This window comes from Montipora capricornis, chromosome 10 (assembly GCF_036669925.1).
Source record: "Montipora capricornis isolate CH-2021 chromosome 10, ASM3666992v2, whole genome shotgun sequence".
NCBI classification, from domain to species: Eukaryota; Metazoa; Cnidaria; class Anthozoa; order Scleractinia; family Acroporidae; genus Montipora; species Montipora capricornis.
In genome coordinates, this window is record NC_090892.1 from 69,065,576 (window position 1) to 69,085,631 (window position 20,056).

Consider the following 20,056-nt stretch of genomic DNA (forward strand, 5'->3'; position numbering starts at 1 on the left):
TTTAATTGAACAAGACGCGTAAGGGCGTATCCGTGGAATGCACAAACAGTTAATACAAGTTGTCTAGCTATAGCGTGTTTAGTTGGACCGAAGAAATCGCTGGTAAAATTTGGAAGGTGGTGAAAGTTACTAGACAGATGAGCCTGAAACTTTACAGCGCTTATCAGTCACACGCGCCCCTCAACCGTTTTTTTTTTTTTTTTTTTTTTTTCATTTTTCAAAACTAAATTTGGGTGGATGTCAATCAAATGTTTCCTTGACAATATAGTCCTTCCTATTCACCTGGCAGCAGTCGAATTCGTCTTGGAAACATTCCATTGGCGTCCACCCAACTTCAGTTTCGAAAATTGAAAAAATGTTGTTGAAGGGTGCCCGCCGGACTGGTAAAATAAAGGTTATTATCTCTTATTGATGCAACTAAATTTGCCAACGGAAACACACAGTTCAACAGCAATCGGATATTAATTTTACTAAAGATTCTCGCGGAATGTCAGGACAGGATGTTATTACAACAATTGATGTTTCTTTGCGTCCCACTTGCCGCCTTTCTTAATGTTCTTAATGAAAAGAGAATGAAAACTGTTTGAGTACGTTATTGTCAAATTAAATTCTCAGATGACTTAAATCAATATCACTCTTTCCACGTCCACGGAGATCGTCAAGCAAACTCACATTCCACAGACATTCTGCAGGTCAAATTAAAACAAGAAGATCTTTCAGATCTTAAAACCGCGCTTTCAAACTCTATCTGTTTTCTTACCACTATAGTCGCAACGTAGTACACATTCCAAAGCAGTCTATAGACACAAAATCACCAGAACAATCGGTAGCACAACAACTCACAACAACGACTGCACACGAACTTATTGCACTATCATTTATAGCCGAGGTGAAATGTCCGAGAAATCTCCGATGACGTAATGGTCTTAATTAAACTGTCATCAGGATATCTATGGGTATGAACGATACGATAATAACACTTTTAACAACTGAACAGCTTTCTTTCCTAAAAGTCGCGATTAAATTTAATTGGTTTTTTACACGAGTATAGGCCTAGCAAAGTAGTCACACGCGTCACTTAATTTAAGAATTACGTTATCCACGGCTATGTTTAGTACGGTGGTTATTTCCCTACCAATGAAAGTTGAAACGTCGACACATTCCATGGATGACATAATGACCTTTTATGTATTCAATACTCGCTTTGAATCAACCGCTTAAATAACACAAAAAGGCAATATATTTTGTACTAAATAAAGAGTAGAATATTCATAAAATTTTAAGTACATTAACGTTTTAACAGCTTTTGCCGAATACCTGTAAACATCATAAGTTGCGTGATTCGAAGTGTCACTGACTATATGACCGAATAGAAATTTGGGACTGCTCACCAACAAAACTAAATTTTATCTGTTTTCTTACCACTATAGTCGCAACGTAGTACACATTCCAAAGCAGTCCTTGTTGATTCACTGATGACTATAGAACTAAAATCACTTGATCAATCTGTAGCACAACAAACTGACAACAACGGCTGCACACAAAGGTATTGTACCATTACTTGTAGCCGTTGTCAAATCTCCGATTGCACCATCAGTCGTAACCGTTGTCAAATCTTCGATGACGTAATAGTCTTAGCTCTCTTTCTTAAAAGTCACGATCACATGTTTCAATAAGACACAAAAATATATATATTTTTTTGTAAATAAAAAGCGGACTATATTCATAAAATTTTAAGTACATTGACGTTTTAACATCTTTTTGGCGAATAAACATCCTAAGTTGCGTGACTGGAGGTCCCACCGACTATGTGGCCGAGTGGAAGTTTGGTTCAGCTCTCCGACAAAACGAAAAAAAATAAAAAATAAACCGATTGCAGAGCAAGAACCGCGGTCGGCCCATGGCCGCCCGGTTAACAAGAAGAACATTCGCCAGTCGACCATAATATTTTTACTCTCAAAGACCAGGTCAACTTCTCTGGCTGCATTGAAAAAAATCAACAGTAATTTATCTCTATCATACACCCATATCACTCAATGTACAAACAAAAGATTTTGCCCGTCTAGCCTCTCATTCAGTGTGAGGCTGGACGGGCAAAAACAATGCAAAGACAAAGCCTTTATTCCCCACAGACTCCAAAATGGCCGCCGAGTGATAAAGGTGAATTGCGATCGATCAGCGAAAAATATAGATTTCATCAGCTTGTTTGTGTTGAAATTCCCACAGCGCTGTGCTCAAAAAGTTTGCCCAGTGATAGAAAAGATGAGCTCTTCTGAATTAAACGAAACACTAAAAAATCGCAACTTCGTTTCTAAGTTCACAATTTGAATAACAACTACGTAATGAAATTGCCAAATTTGTAGCGAATTTCAGGAATTTCAAACAAACTTCGGAAACTGTTTGTCAAAAGTTTTGTGAAACGCACTGTAAGTTATTTAACGAAGAGTAACAATTTGGCTCCCGTGCGAGCATATCACACTGCACCTTCCTTCGCTCTCGATCTTTTGCAATCGTTGGTAGATCTTCCTTTCTTTTTGCTAAGTCTATGGTTAAGAAAGTTCGTTTCTTAAATGTTCAGACCCCAGAGATATCAGCTTGATCGACATTTCATGCAAACACAGCACCGGATCGAAGTCTTCGTAGGTTTGCTGGGTAGGTTTGAAACCGAGCCGGTGTTTTTGCACAAATTTCGTCCATTTCTTTCTTCAATCCTCGTCTGTAGGAAGAAGATGTATTGATACACCTGGGGTCAAACTGGGATTTTTGCAGAAGACTAGCCCAGGGCCGCTACCAACACAATATTTCCGCAGATTCTCCAATCTTTCTTGTCAAAATATTCGCGGCACAAATTTGAGTTGTTTTTATGTCGCAAATTTTGTTGCTGATGGAAATTTTTTAAATTCTCGATCGGCACTTCCTAAAAGCTTCCTTTTGCTCTTCCTTAAAACTGTGTATCAATTTTTATTTAGTTTTGCATCAATAGTTGTGTGGCATAAAGCAGGCTAACGAAATCTGTTCCATGCTTAGTTCGCATTTTTGAGCATCTGTTGACATCTCCCATCCAGATACTAACCTCGCTGGACAGGGTTTAATTTCAGTGAACTTTTGTCGTGGAAACTGTCAGACACTCAGAGTATACGCTTGACTTGATTTCTGTTAATCGTTAATGTCCGCAATTAGTGCTTCAGCGCTAGAACGACTAGACACTTAAATAAACAAAATAGGTCAAGATTCTGATCAAGGTGAATGGTTTCATAGATTTATTGGCCCTGATCAACCGGACCAATTTCAGGATTGTTTGGCTCTAGCAAATGGGATTAATGACTTCTTTGTCAGTATTACGGAACAATTTACACCCTTGGTTCAATCTCCTGTTAGACATACTATTGTACCACCTAGCCTACTCGTGTCAGAATTCGAGGTCTTGAGGGATCTAAATAACTTGTTATCAAACAAAGCTCCAGGTCCTGACGGGATTTCTAATCAAATATTCAAAGTGTTCGCCCCTGAGTTAGCACCTGTTATTTGCGCAATTTATAATCAGTCATTACAGGATTCATTTGTTCCAGGATCATTAAAACAGTCGATCGTAACACCAGTACCCAAGATTTCCCCGCCACAAGAGATTGATAATGATCTCCGTCCAATCTCCCTTACTAATAGTATTGCAAAGATCCTGGAGGGATTTACGAACAGGAGGCTTCTACAACAGATAGGAGATAAGATTGATTCCAAACAATTTGCTAGGAAAGGACATTCAACAACTCATGCCCTTGTTTACCTCCTACAAGCAATCCACGAGGCTATTGACCGTGGAAATAATTGTGTTAGAATCTTCTTCTCGGATTTTTCTAAGGGTTTTGACTTGATTGACCATCAGATCCTTATGGACGAATTATCACTGCTTGGTGTGGACCCAGTGCTTTTCAGTTGGATAAGATCTTTTTTAACAAATAGAACTCAAGCCGTGCACATCGGAAATGTCTTATCGGATTGGAAGCATACCCATGGAGGTATACCCCAAGGGACCAAGATGGGTGTCACCCTTTTCTCAGTTATGATAAATAGACTCCTAAAGGATTGGAATGTGAGAGCAAAATACGTTGAGGATACCACAGTTGTAGAAATCCTGCCTCGCAATTCAATAAGCCTTCTCGATTTGGCTGTTAGAGACACACATTCATTTTGTTCTGCCCATAAGATGAAGCTAAACCCTCGGAAGTGTAATGAAATGCTGATAAATTTTATGGAGTACCCGAACTCTGTAATTCCACCTATTTGGAAATCACCAGCTGGAACGTGTCTCATCTTTTAAATTACTTGGTGTTAAAATCAGAGACGATCTAAAATAGAATGACCACATAGACTATATTTATTGTAAGGCTGCCAAACGTTTATATACCCTAAGAGTGCTTAAAAGAGCTGGTGTAGCGAATAGCAATATTTTAAATATTTATAAGTGCTCTGTCAGATCCATTTTGGAATATGCCGTGGCTGCTTGGCAAGACATCCCTGAATATTTGTCATCTAAATTAGAATCTATACAAAGGAGAGCCCTTAAGGTAATACTCCCGGGTGTTGGTTATAAGGAAGCCATATCTGGCCTTCCAAGTCTAGAAGTCAGGCGAGAAACATTAAGTAGGAAGTTCATTGCGACGTGGAAACTCCGCCCTCAGGCTAATGTTTATAATGTTCCTTACAATCGTAGATCTGGGAGTGAAAAGTCCGTTCGCCAGGAGGCAAGAACCAAGAGAGCTAATGATTTTATAACTTTTAGATTTCTAGATTAATTATTATGTAGATTTTACATTAGTATACCTTAATTATTTTTAATAGTTTTGTAAATGATACCGCTTGATAATTCAGTTTATACATAGTTCTAACTGCAAAGAGTGGATTAAACGATATATATATAAACTTTTGTCGTGGAAACTGTCAGACACTCAGAGTATACGCTTGACTTGATTTCTGTTAATCGTTAATGTCCGCAATTAGTGCTTCAGCGCTAGAACGACTAGACACTTAAATAAAGTTCTTTTCCTTTCCTTTCCTTTCCTTTCCTTTCCTTTCTTTTCCTTTCCTTAAATTTGTTGTGGAAAAGAAGTTGAAACTTTATGTCAGCCTCGAAGCCAATTGGTGCTCTCCATTTTGCCTGACCATCAAGTCGGAGACCAGTGGCGCTAACCAAGGAAAAATGGAACGACAATTTTCATCAAAACTCAATTTCAAACTGGACTGAAGCGTTCCATTAAAATTTCGACCGAAATTTTGGTTACATCACGGTCAAAGAGGACCACCTCTCATCCAGTTACTAGCCCCGCCGGACAGGAATTAATTTCAGCGAACTTTTGTCGTGAAAACTGTCACATGCTCAGAGTACACGATTAATTTTTCTGTGAAAAAGAAGTTGAACTTGTTGTCAGCCTCGAAGCCAACGGTTCTCGATTCCCATTTATTTCAAGTTCTTCAATCTTTCTCGGTTTAGTATTTTACATATTACGTCCTTGAAAACAAAACACAGCACTGTGTCAAGTTACTGCACTACCAGAGTTTTGACGCAAGCAGCCGTGGACCTGTCGGTGTACATTGGATCAGTGGCTTGATCTGATCGGCGTAATTACAAGTTGAGAAACTAAATATTGTGAGCAAGAGTCGATTCACACGTACGCAATGCGTACCTATTTTTCGTCAATGACACACGGAAACAAATGGATTAATCCACTCAAGCATCAAGAGGGTTACAGAAGCCCCTTGATACTTGAAAAAAGTTTCGACCATATTAATCATCCAGTCTTCTTCGGTGCTGGTTTAAGATTGTAGGTGGGGCATTTTCTTGGCAACTGAAGGTCCAAACATGGGTTCAAAGTTAATAAAGTTCTTTTCACAATCTGCATGTAGAATCGCTCGCAAAATGAGATGACCTGCCTTCAACTTGGTTTACCAACCCGGAAACTATTCAAAATTAATGTTTTCCAGACACAACATTTCGAGAATTATATAGACTACAATTAAAAGCCAATACCAATATGTTTAAGTAGTACTACTTACTCATGGTAAAGGAACAAATAGGAGGTGAGCGCCGCTTGCTTTAATGTGGTTGACAGGAAGCTCTGAGGATCAACAAGGAAATATCGCAGTTGGCAAATTACGCCGCAGTTGATTAATTTCATTTGAAAATCACACTATGACGCCAGAGCTAAGCGAGATTCGTGAGTAAGGTCCAGCATTCGTGCGTGTTTGTAAATAAAGCGGTAAATATATGTCCGAGTAATAACAGTAACGAGACGGTGTCACTTACTTTGTAATTTTGCTTTGCCTAAGTTAGGTATCCACCAAATAGAATTGGAAGCTGAGCAAATTTGAATTCGCAGTGAAATGCTGCAGATTTGCGCTATAGAAGCGGTCCTAGCAAAAGCAGGGCATCGGTGATGAAAATGCAAGGGACGAAGGAGGACGGTAAAAGTGCTAACTACATTGTCACAGTTCGTCATTTCCGTGTGCTGATCGATCGGGGTTTACCCCGCGCATACCCATCAAGACTCCGATCAACCTCGTTCCCAGGATCTCTTTGTCAACAATGGAGATCCTGGAAACGAGGTCGGACTCCGATGGTCAACGCTTTTATTGAAGTCACGCGAGCGAATTACTTTACGAACTCTTCGCATAAATTAAAAAAAGGCTCGGACTCGGCGACACTTACTGTTTCATTTTGTTTTGCCACGAAGGAAAAGTAGGAAATGGCATAAATGTGGCAATAATTTAAAACTGACCTTCATTCGAGCACATTTCTCGGTTGTCTTTTTATATCGTGTCTTAGAAAAATAATTCCGCCTTTATCGTTCATACATCATTTCCTTGTGCTGAAGCGGGTTCACCCCGCGCACACTAATCCAAGGTCGGTGGACGAAGGACTCTCTCATAAAGTCACGCGGGCGAATTGAGTCACTATATATTGGCATAACGTTACTACCATTTGCGTCCATCCTTGAAGTGTGACGAATTTGGCGTGAAGTTTTACTTTTCAAACGTTCACGGTTTGTCCGGTTATGTGTCACTTTTGACCAATGAAACGTTGGCGGTTATGTCGTGAAATTGAAAACGTTTTTGGCGGCATACCAGCATGTTTTGTTTACGTGCTCTTGAAGTTTTCAGGTTTTTCGTGAGAGAGGAAATATTTATGAATCTGCGTTGGAGTCTGGAAGAGCCCTGTGCTGAAGGGGGTTCACCCCGCGCGCACTAATCAAGGTTGGTGTTCGAATGACTCTTGAAAAACTCACGCGAGCAAATTGTGTCACGATATATTGGCATACATTAAATAAAACAACAATAAAAGCAAGATGACACACGCTAACACCAACCCGGTGTGGCCAAAACATCACGCATGCGCAAAACCATTTCACCCGGTCAATTAGCAGCCATGGACAGCTGTTTCGGCCTTTTGCGTGGGAGAACAGTTTTGCTGTTCCCAACCCAGCTTACCACATGTATGGCATGTGAAGCTGCCACTTAAAGGGATGCTAAACACATTCGCCTGGTATTTTAGATACGCCATGCTGATGAGGCTCAAGAGGCCAAAACAGCTGTCAATGGCTGCTAACTGACCGGGTGAAATGGTTGTGCGCGTGCGTGATGTATTGGCCACACCGGATTGGTGTTAGCGTGTGTCATCTTGCTCTTATTGCGTTCGAGGCGAACGCAAGCCTAATTTCGTTTTTGCGTCCTGTGTCTTTCGAGTTGGTGTGCCTGTGTGCGGCTATGCAGAAATTTTCGAGATTGCTGTAAGGACACCAAAATGGCCCCCTCACTTGCTAATATGGTCAATTAAATTGTCACACTGGAAAGTTTTCACAGGGTTGCCATATAGGACATTCACCTGTACCAGCTGTTAACCCTGAGCTCACATTGTGAAGGAAATGAAAACTAGAATCAGTTTTTGAAATATTGCAGGTGAAAATTTAATGACAGCCCTGTTTAATGCTGGTTTTTTGGGGTCGGCTAATTTTTTTTGTTGGGATAGAAGTGATATAAGGAAAATGGACAGAGATAGATTTTAATTACAAAAATTGTTTTTGTGTAACACTTTTCATTCATTTCATTTCACTTTAAGATCTACACCATCCCCTCGAGAGAATTTCTTTTGCATGTTAGTTTGTGCTTACAAGCTGTTTTCATTTCTAGGGACTTATCTCATTCGCTGAATAGTTTGGGTGATTTTTTCATGCTGCATAGATTTTTCGAAATCATTAGTGTTTTTAGGCGTTTAAGTTTCAGAAATTTGTATTTGTTCTGCAACATTAATTATTTAAGTGAAATTTAACAGAGTTGTTTTTGTGATTATGGCCTGTATATATTGCCTTGTGTATGTATGTACACTGTATATATATTTCCTAAATTTGGAAAGCACATTATATGTTCATGGAAGAATAATATTCTAAAAATCAACATGTTAATCCAATTAGAAGTATACATCTCTATTCAAGAATTCTCATTATTTGGTGGAGAACAGTCATTTTCTGTTTAGACAAAATAATGAAAAGCAGCAAAATGATACTCCCCTCAAGACCTCTACTTCTTTATAACAGCAAGGAAACTCTTACCCAAAGAACTCATCTTCTTTTGAAAAGAATCCTAAACCTTCTCTGGTGACGAAGAATCTAACTTGAAAGATCCTTCAAAGAAGACATAGTCTTATGATTAAAAGAATGATTTATTCTTTTGGAAAGAATCTCCTGTTAGAGTCTGGTGTTTCACTCTCTTTCATCTTCCACGATACAAAAAAAACAAAGACAGACTTTTAACATTTGAAACTAATCCCAGATCAGTGCATTCAGCAGCGACACAATCTGCTTTACATTTCCACGTTACACAAATTCTAATCAAAAAACCCAGGCAACGCTTGACAACACAGCCCGTTGGTAACATATTCAGCACAGATTTTTGTCCAGGCATATCGCTCCAACACGTCATATTGTTCCTTTTTCAGTTCTAGATTGGGATATCCTAATTTTGCTAAAGAAGATTGCATGCCATCGTGAAACAAATCCTCCACTCTCTCCACCATTTTGGCATTACGCCTACGCCTGCGCAATGGTGTTCATGACAAGAATCTTGTCATTCGAAAACGGATTATCCCGACAGTTGTATTGAGTGGTATGAACAGATGTAACAAACAGATTATCAATCTGTGATTGACATGTATTATATGAATGAATAGAAGATACTGGGTTTAAAAAATTAACAAAACTAGAAGGGCTTAGTTTATGGTGCCACTGATAAACTAGACTTGCCACAAGTCGACCTCACGATAACCCCAGAAGTGATTTTTCGTACGCGAAGTGAATGAGCGAGCGACGAAGTCGCGAGAGAGACTTTTCGTAAGTCTACTGATAAACAAAAGAGAGAATTTGAGGAGTCTGAGAGACTTCAATAGTGGCTGTCGTATATTCAACGTCAGCTGCAATCCTTTTAGCTGGGAACGTGCAGTGTCTCTTGGAATTAATTATAACATCAAATTCCGGAACAAGTATTTTACCAAGGGTCTACCAATTCTATCTGTAATCTTGGTAACCCTAACTCCAGCCACTGCAGCATACACCTGCCAGCTGTCTCGTGAACTGCGTATGTTCAGCTTGAACAGGGCTAAACTAAAAATTGATTATTTGGTAGAAAACTTGACAAAGAAGAGTGACCTCAGATTTGACTGTGAGGATCTCTTTTGGACCCTGCAAATTGAAATTCCAGGAATTCATTTGTACAGTATATACAGGAATTCCACTACCACTATCAACATACCTTCCCGTTTGCTACAACTGCTATTACAGTTGCGCATCCACGGTGGCGGTAAACAGTGCTGCTTGGCTGGCTGTATCAATGACGCAGGCAGTTACCCCTTAACTGCCTGTAGGGGAAGTCATGAAGCCAACCCGAACATGTGTGTTTTGAACATTACAGTTGGCATAGAGACAATCACATGAATTATGAGATGGGTGAAATAGCATATATTCCGTGCTGTTCATGTCAGGTAAACATCAAGTGTGTCCAGCCATATGGCTGTTCACACCACATGTCCAACTTCTTGAACAGTACATTTCATGTTACGTGCAACAACAGAGACAACGTGACTTCTACTAGTGATGTCCAGTCAACGACCAGAAACAAGAATTTTATTTCTTTATCCTGCAGTCAAGGCCTCAAACATTTTCGTGCGCAACAAGCTAAGCCTCAGTCATCAACCCTTAATGAAATGTCCTCCCCATAATGGCATGTCATCGTCTTGACATGGCCCATTTATACTCTTTATTGATAACAAAACTCCCTTTCAGCTGGAAAATTGCAATCAGTGGTGATAGAACAATCCACCTGTTATTTTCTCCTGTAAGAAATGAAAAACACAATGTCAACGAGAGACAAATTTTGCTCACTGAAACTGGCACTGTGGATGCAGTGGAAGACAGAATGTGACAACATGGCAGGAAAGCCTTTTAGATGAAAGAGGACTGACTTCACCAAGAAAGAAATAGAAATTGCTTAAATTGAAACTGTGTATATTTGCTCCAGACATGTAATTGTTTTTGTTTAAAAGAAAAAAAAAAACCTTGATTAGAAAACTTTTAATTCAACCAATTTAATTCTCATTTTTTGTTGTCTCAGTATCATCACAAAGTGGAGCAAAGAAAAATAAAAATGAAACTGGTTTGACAATTTTATAACCAAAACCAAAGGAAGGCGAGGGGGAATCCTAGAAAAAGTGACAGGTGTGCTCCATTCTGCCTTGACCAAAACACAATTAAAATCCATGACTCTGAACCCCTTACAATGTTTAAAACTCTTTTTTCTCTTCTCTTTATAATTTTCTTTCTTCTCTCTTTTTCTTTATTCATTATCTTTGTATTGTCTGTGGTGTGGCAAAAAAACAAAAAAACAAACAAACAAAAACTAACCTGATCATAGAGTTTACCTTAGTACCTTTCTGGCTAAAAAGACTATACAAAGCCAAACAAAAGTTTGTTGGAAAGACTGTTCTACAACAAGTTGCAAAAATAGTGGAGACACTTCACCTTCTTGGGGCGTAATTAATTTCCCTATTATCTCTCACACTGTAGCCCCCCTCCCCCCCTTATCAGTGTTGCTAGCAAGACAAAAAAATGCTGGGAACTTAAGCAGTCAACATTGAAAGGGGGAGGGGGGAGAGGAAGTGGGAAAGGTTTAAATTCTAGATACGGCGGGCATTGGAAGCTAGAAAAGGTGTTTTTTAATGAAAGTGTCTCAACAATTTTGCAACTTGTTGTCTGAGTTGGTTGTCACTGTATTGGCGTACGGTCACTTTGTTTATTGGAACGGGAAGGCGTCTATCGTTTGCGTTTAATATGGTGTTTCCAAAAAAAAAGGTTTAATTCTCTGATCTGCTGTGAATGGAAAATGGCCAGCGATAAACTGGATTTTGGCGGGGTTTCGGTATGACGTAATTTGAAGGCATTTCAGTGCTTTCTGTGAGTCAGGTCGAAAATACACATAATTTGGTACACGAAAAGGTGTGATTTCCATCCTTTCGCTTTTTAAAGTACGCTAGAAATATCCTGGAACCGATTTCGAAATAATTTGCGTTAAACACCTATATTTCGGTCGACACATGACATCTAAAGCATGCGCAACATTTACGAAATTAGCTGTTGTTTACGAATGAGAAACAGACATAACCTCTCCTTTAACTGCGATCGCATGCCATTTAAAGGGAACATCCACTTTCCGAAAGATCAATTCTTAGCAAACATTGTTATACAAAGATACATTTTCATACAGGTCCATTTGTAACATTACTTATTGCTTTCGGGCTAGTCTGCTTCCATAGAAGGGATTGGTAACGCTTACTAGCAAGTCTTCTAAGTGACGTGTCGGGTACAGGCTAATTCCGTGTTCTTTGGAATGACTGACTGAGCACAATGATCAAAAGAAAGCACCCGATTGTGCTAAATCCTTTGCGAGATTTGTTTTACAATGAGATACAAAAGCGAACAAATTTGTACCGGCTACACATTATGACATTTATATGAAACGGTCTACACGGTCTACCACAACTTTTCACTGAGAAAATAATATGATATCATATTTCTTGCTGTTGCGATGGTAGACCGTGCTTGGATGGTAGACCGTTGGTAAATGGAATAGACGATATGTACAGGATTTCTAACTGTGTGAGCTTTATTACGAATCACCTGGTAATGCATTCGATTGATTAGAAAAGAAAGTACTAGTTGAATTGTGCTGTTTCCTCCAAGATACGATTTTCAACTGTAACGCCACCATCCCCTTTGACGTCACCAAGAAACACAATAAATGGTATTGTGTTACATAATACGAGCCGTGTGTAACTTTCGGAGCATCAGATCTGCAGTGCAAAATACTTTGCTCGCTTTAGTATTTGGTACGGAATCTTCTGTTAGCGATGATAAGTCCAAACACTCGCAAATCGATGCTACCGTATGTCAATAATTAATATCCTTTCGTGTTTGGTACAATGTGCTTTGCACTTCGCGTGCAAACTTCTGAAATGTTTCAGAGCTTATACGATATTTAATGATTGTTTCTTTAGTTCCTGCTTTTCTACGTTGAAACGTTTCCCTATAGGATTCAAATCGGATTCAAATCCGGACTGGCAAAAGTATTGCAATCAATCAGTCAACAAGTGTGAAAAAACTATAGACTCACTTCCGGTCTCTCTAATTAGGCCTATTTTCCGAAAGCAAAGCACCAGAAGCACGTGTTCATTCTATTAGGCAAAACGTACTTAAGAAATAAACTGAATTTTGTTCTTTCATTGTTATAACAATGTGTATAGATTATGATTTATTTGACACTGTAGAGCGCATTTGGGCGTTAGGAAAATGCGCTAAAGAAGTTTAAATATATTACTTTATTATCACAACTTCATGACGTAAATTCAAAACTGACCATTGTTAAGTGAAACTGTTCTTGCCGGGTAGCTTGTACCTAAAAAAGTATTTCAAATTAAGTATTTTATTTAATAACGAAACCATCAAAAGCAAGTCTGAGTTTGAAGTAAATTGCTAATATTTTTGTCCTTTTAACAAAGAGAAAACCTATGTGTACAATTAAGGTTTAAAAAGTAGCATTTATAGTGCAATAATCAGCCACCAGATTATATTATCCCAAAAATTTGCTCCTGAATTTTTCAGGTATCTTTTAGAGACAATAATTAAATTGTCTTGATAAGTGCAAGGATCACTTCTTCCTTACATCAACATTGCATAATCCAAACTGCAAATAAATTTATTTCATTCCTTCAGTCTTTTCACTAGAACACACTAATTGGGCCTCACAAATTGACATGCTCCCAACTGAGCGTGCATGGCCAGTTTGCAGCTCAATTGGTAGAACATTACAGTGGCACTGGTACCGGCACCGGCATGTATTTTCTTAATATTATTTTAGGAAAGAGTACAACCACCTGAGTCTGTGTTGGTCTTTGAAAAAGGTACTTTTGGTTATTCTTCCAACTGATTTTCATTTAAAATCTTGTAACGTACCTACATGTGTATACTAATCTTAAAATGTTTGTTAACTCCCTTTGGTAGTAATGTGTACCTTCAGTCCTATTGTGTGCAATAGTTGATGTTGATGGATTAGCAGAGCAAATTTTTGCTGCAAAAGGAAAATAAATTACAGGAACTATAAATAATTCATTGGCTTTGTTAGAGATACAGAACATAGCGATGAATGTTGCAGGTTAAATTTGATTTCAGGTAAAAATGATTTTAACCTAGATTGATTTGTATTTCCTTTGTCTCCATTTATGACCATGAATAGCAGACACAAAGATTAATTACAAATCAACCTAGATTAAAGTCATTTTGAGCTGAAATCAAATTTAACCCGTAACATAATGTGTGGTTTTTTTGTTTTGATAACAAATTGCTATTCATCATTGGTATAATATTCCACCAATTCCTATTATCCAATGACTATCATGGTGGAACCACTGAGGTATAGTCACCGAAACAAAAACAAATTCCTTTCACACTGCTTCAGCAAGCTGCAGCTGCAGGCTAACATGGCAAAAATAACTCCAATTTATGTAAGGTCAGGAAGCATATACAGCTGGTAAAATAAGTTAGGGTTACTGTATTTTTGGTAGCTGCTATAATTTTAGCTACATGTACTAACCCATTCACACGTCAAACGTCCTAGGACGCCGGTGACACGGCTCACCAAACGTTGAACAGTGCGTCATGCCGTGTTCAAATATGCCATTCAACACGTTGAACGTTGTTGAACAATGTTGAACAAAAATAGAGACACGTCTGTGCAACATTGTTCAACATTTGTTTAGCAACATGTTGCAGGATGTTGAACCGTGTGTCGTCGGTTTAAGTGCTTTTTAAAAAATACGACACAACGGCCGGTAAGTCAAGGAACACCATATACCCAAACAAATTGTATTGTACAATCAAGTTCGGATATGGACATGGATATTGTATTCGTGTGCAATGAAAAAAATCGTTTGCGAGTGGTGGTTTATGAAGACCGAAGAAATCGGAGCGGAAAGGAATGACCGAGGCATGCTTCTTTAGAACTGCACGAAAAAAAAAAGGCACTGTCCAGTTTGACGAATCTAAGTAATTTATACATACGGCTTGCTACTAATTTCGAGAAAAGGTCAGAGGGATTAAACAAACGAGTATTCCATTTACCTAATTAAGATTACATCACTATGAATAGTCCCTATACGCTTACAATTTCGTGCTCAAAATGGGCAACCCTGTATTCCGTAGTTTCTCAAAAACGTGAAATACATTACAAAAAATCAATCATTCTTAAGTTTAAAGAGGTGTTCAGAAATTGCCTTCGGCTAAACTTTGGAACACCTGGCAATTTGCACATTATAAGGCCGCTAAAAATTATGCTGATGTCAGGGATAAATGCGTACCCGTACAAATGACACAAATATATGAATGGCGGGGCACTCTTCTTTTCGCAATGGTGTGATCAGCACACAAGTATAAATCAAATAAAAGAAAGCATCGCCTCACCTGAATTTGTCATTAATAGAAACAGTCCGAAAGGACCGAAACGTTTTCTGGACATGTCTTAAAAGTGCACACTGTTCCACGAGGAAACCATCAGATGGGCGTTTCAACGTAACAGTCACATGCATGTATGTAAATGAGTAGCTTGTCACACACTCGCAAAGCTCAAAGTTCAGCCGTGTCTTCACGCAACGCTTCTTCTAACCTGCGATCAGGCGTACTTTTCTTTAGAGAGGGTGTGAAAAGTATTCTCTAAAGAAAAGTACGCCTGATTCGATAACACTGAGAGCATTTTTTCGTAATCAAGAGGGCATGATTTAATACTTGATCCTGATTGGTTAACAAATTGCTTATCCAGACCAGGGCAAGCAAAGTTATAAGATAACATACTTCCAGGTTCTGACTCTGACTAACTGCTTTTTGTCCACATAATTATTAAGCGCTATTTCTGTTGACAGCAACGATTTATCGAATTGAACTTTAACTGGACAAGACGCCTAAGGGCGTTTCCGTGGGATGCACAAACAGTTAACACAAATTGTCCAGTTATAGCAAGCAACCATGCTTAGTTGGAGCGAAGAAATCACGGGTAAAATTTGGAAAGTGGCAAAAGTTTACCAGACAGATGCGCCTGAAACTTTACAGCAGATAAGGCAATCCACTCAGAAAATGAATTGAATTTCTCCCTATCATTATTTTTCCCATGTCAAGAAAATTGAAAAGTTGCGCATTTGGTCTTTCCTGTCACTCCCCTGCTAAGTACACTGTAAATCGAAAAGATCTGTTTCAGCCCCAAAGTGCCGATTCATCTCTTATTGCCCCTAGAGCTGATTTGACCCTTAATGGGGCCATTTTGTTGATATGGTCTATTTTGACACCAATTAAAACCGTTTCAGCCCCACCAAAAAACCAATTTGGCCTACAGTGGAAAACAATTCAGCCCCTTTGAGCGTATCGGCCCCATCACAAGAGCTATTTTGACTCCAATTGGTAGTAGAGTCATTACCGTTGAAAAATCAGTAGCATCATGTATCTTATAGGGTACCTCGATCGACATATCGATCGTTTTTTCCCAGTCACCTTTTGTCCAGTTGTGGTATAAGGGCTGCATTTTTCCAAAATTTAGTCCTTCTCATTTGCCGCATTTGGACAGCTACGGTCTGCACAGGTATTCCAAGAGATCTTGCAAACCTGAGTTTCAGTGCTTAACAACCGCTTTCCGATGGAAAACTTCTACCGATCATTTAATAGTGAGGACATAAAGGCATGGATGAAGAAGAAAGAGTTTTCACCGGCTACAATCGAAAAAATATCAAGGAAGTACTCAACGGGGTAGGAATGCTCTCGTATTTCCAACTGAGCTGGATTTGTTCAAAGACCACGTGCTTCCCTTTAATTTTTCTATCTTTTTTTAGATGATTTACTTGACGGCGATGACATAATTTCAGTCTACACCGAAGATAACACAGAATGCCGCTACTATTTTTCGGAGTTTAAGGAGAGAATAAAGTTTTGTTAAAGCGGAGGTTGAGGATAACACGGTTAGGACAATTCCTTACCTTTTTCCCGCCAGTCCAAGAGTCTGAATACGATGATATGTCAATCCCACAAACCTTTGAGAACGCTCTTCCAAAATGCGCATGACAAATCTTTCAGGCGAGGGGCTTTCAACGGAAAATTTAGTCAACAGATTACTTCATTCAAAGCGTGCGATTTTTAGCTTCATTTTCACTGATCGTGGCGTTTTTGCTGCAAAGTAGAGTCAAATGATGTTGTGAACGGCCGCCGATTCCTTTGTCTGATTAATATTGTTCCAGAAAGGAACAATAATTGATCCCATCGCCTTCAGTTCTTCGCCTTTTGGTTTACCAAACTCCCAGCTGGAGTTGAATTCAGACTAATCTTACATTTAAGCTTAATGATTTTTTCATTAACTTGTGTATAATATCCGTTTTACTTATTACCCTAAGAACATTTGTAACAGAGCATTGTAATTGCATATTTACATGTACTTTCAGGTGAGCCCTCCCACCGAAGTTTTGGATTCTACTCCGGCGCGATATCTCGCCAAATTATGCTGCGGGTAGTGCTGTATCCATTGCTGGCTCCAGATTATTGGTAAACTAATAGTAAAAGTTTGATTTCTATTTGCATCGGAATCGCTTGACAATGACATACCTGCTCTAGTTTAAATTTATCATTTATTTATTCGGTATAGTGGGTGCACACAAAGTTATCAATTCCTTCTTTTCCTGCTCTGCAGTACTGTGTTCAAGGCACAGGTTTATGCCAGTTGGGAGTGAGACATTTTGCTGAGGAACCCTAACTTTTGGGCATTGATTGATCACTTTGTAGTTGGTGCATACACTGTACGTCAAATTTTCAATTTCTTTTCTTTCCTGTTCTGCTGTACTGAGTTCAAGGTGTATGCCAGTTAGGAGTTAGGTGTTATGCTGAGGAATCCTAACTGTCAGCCATTGATTGATTGCTTTACAGTGGATGCACTGCTCTAAATTATCCAATTGCTTACCTTGTTCTACGGTACTGTGGTCAAGATGCTTACGTCACTTCTGTGCAATATTAGCTTATGTGATTGAGAATTAGTGGCACTGTTTAAGCAATAGAGGACGTTTTCCGTGTTTCCATAACCTCATCTAAACACGAGGGGGAGTTGGGAGAATTCGAGACAGTTATGCAAAGCCGAGACGCAGTCGAGGGTTTGCATAACACAACACAAAGATCACAGTCGTATTACCCCCAAACTTGTTTATATAAAAGTTTCTGGATTCGGAGTTTACTCCTTCATTATTCACATTAACGCAAAATTAGCACAACATACCGAAAGTCGATGGGCTGTCGTGCGCAGTATATGGACTACACAGACCAAGAGACTGTAATTAAAACAACCACTCTTATCTGTCACCGAAACTGTAAAAACTATACGTAAAAAGAAGCCATAAATTTCGACCGCAAAACGAAGTCTATGCCAGCATTCTTCAATGAAAATATCCCTTCTAAATTTGCCAAAGATCTTCAGCCACAAGAGGACTATCACACAACTGAGCACGGGCCTTGTGAATTATTGATGAGATTATTAATGCTAATGAAAATTTGAGAGTTACTTGCCCAAAGGGTAAGCTGGAATTCAAATATTTTCCGAGCCCTGACCTGGAGGTTGATTCTCTCCTTTCAGCCTTTCTGTGAATTTCAATGAATTATTTCCACTCTTCTTCCATTTCCAGCAGCATATATGCGATTCACAGTCTTCATCTTCGAAAAAATAATTGTGGGGCAAGGCATCCCTCCTGTCTGCAAACTAAGAAAACGTGAGGCGCTTTAAGTTTGATTTGACTCTTGTAAGGAGTACATTATAAGTGTAGAAATGCTTGCGCGTACGCTCATCTGATGAACTTTGAATGTGATTGGTTGATTTAAACTAAAAGAGTTGAACTCTCCAATAACAACTTGGCAAAGGATTTAGTGGAAAATAGGAGTTTTTTAAACCAATCACAATCGAGGATATTGTAATTTTTATGATTACCACTTGGGACACATTTAGCCATGTGAGGCCAAACCAATAATCAAAGACGCCAATGGCCGAAACTCGTGGATGCAAATGTATTTTAACAGTGGGTAGCTTGTAGCGAACTTGTAGATTGTCAGAAGATGGCTAGTAGCATGCAAGTTCCATATCGCAAAGCTAAGGCTTTAGTGACCAGCTTTTGTTGCATACTTTACAAAAAAGGCATCTTTGAGGAAATGTTGCATATTTAATTTGCCAAGTTCAGTAACTTTTCTGTTATTCCGAGGAACACATATATGACAGTATGTGCCTCCTCCATTTCTGAGAAAACCAATTCATTTTGTCAGCGGTTTTAGGTGAAAGGCAAAACATGGTTTGTGCATTAAGTTCGGCATACGAAAGGTTCGACGTCTGAATCAAAGCTGATCCGCGGCCGCGCTAAGGCCGAAATTCCCGGCTACGCAATGCTGAGCCGTTGCAAATTGAAATAGCCGTTCTTAATTGATTCAGACGCCGAACTTTTCACGTTCTTAATTCAATGTATTAAGTTCGGCTCATGAAAATTTCGGCGTCTGAATCGGGCCTAACAAAAGTTTATTTCCGAGGCAGATAACAATGTTTTTTGCTCAAAATAAACAACTTGGTTTGCAGACGCCGCAGCACAGCGGTGCGTGACAGAAACTTATTCTTCAATTTCCTATCGAAATGTCTCATAAAATCAAGTCCTATTGGTGTCGAAGACGTGCAACAAAAGCAATCAAATTAATTGAATTCACTAGGACGAATGGAAGTATTTAAAATCTTTGTTTAGCCTTTGAAGTGTTAAGGAATAACAAGTGAATAGCGTTGTCATTTCGACAACGTTGCTCAGTGACCTGTCAAAATTTCCGCGTATTCAGTTGCACGGTGTGACTGAGTTTTCCTTGCACTATCCAAAAAATTGCAGCAGTGTTTATTTGACACTACGGTATCGCAACTTTTTGGGTGAATTTCAATAGGAATACAGGTTGCTCGTGTTGTTCTCGCCAAACAACTGAAAACAAAATTACAAGAATGCCACGAATACTGAATCTCTTTTTTCTGATGCATACTGTCTTCATCCAGCACGACTGAACAAGTAATCAGAATAAAGAGTTTCACTTACGTAAACAAATAAGGTCTTTCTCGTTGGTCGGAATGCAGAGGTAAATACCCACAAGTCAAAATTTGTGTGTGTACCAAACTGTTTCACTGAAATGTCGGATGATTTCCACTCCCCTGGTATGGTGTTCTCAATTGACAGTTGAGAACGAAGCTCAGCAAAAATATCTGAATTTAAGAAGAAGAAAAAATTCTGTACTTGTTACCTGTAATGCTCCTGTTTTATTCAAACCAACTATTTTATCTCGCGAAAAAGCCCCTAGCAAAGAATTTTTTCCTTTATTTGTTGCAATACTGACATCCCGATTTTGGATATGACCCGAGACAGGTTGTTGTAGAAGTTCTGCAC

The 20,056-nt window shown here is 39.0% G+C and overlaps 1 protein-coding gene and 1 long non-coding RNA gene across 2 annotated transcripts in view; both read right to left on the minus strand.

The window, feature by feature from the left end:
- Positions 1-6,519, minus strand: part of LOC138022240 (uncharacterized protein PF3D7_1120000-like) — a 20,688-nt gene extending 14,169 nt beyond the window's left edge. Inside the window, exons 1-2 of the mRNA XM_068869307.1 lie at positions 6,299-6,519; positions 6,049-6,110 (exon numbers count right to left, since the gene is read on the minus strand). Coding sequence (XP_068725408.1) covers positions 6,049-6,052 — 4 coding nt within the window. The 5' untranslated portion in view covers positions 6,053-6,110; positions 6,299-6,519. The remainder of the gene's footprint in view (positions 1-6,048; positions 6,111-6,298) is intronic.
- A 3,611-nt stretch (positions 6,520-10,130) lies between these two features.
- Positions 10,131-19,840, minus strand: LOC138021862 (uncharacterized). The gene is made up of 5 exons (XR_011126464.1): positions 19,712-19,840; positions 18,213-18,360; positions 13,603-13,659; positions 12,949-12,987; positions 10,131-10,372 (listed from the first exon to the last, which is right to left on the minus strand). It is a non-coding gene; the product is annotated as an uncharacterized lncRNA (long non-coding RNA).
- Between the last annotated feature and the right edge of the window lie 216 nt (positions 19,841-20,056).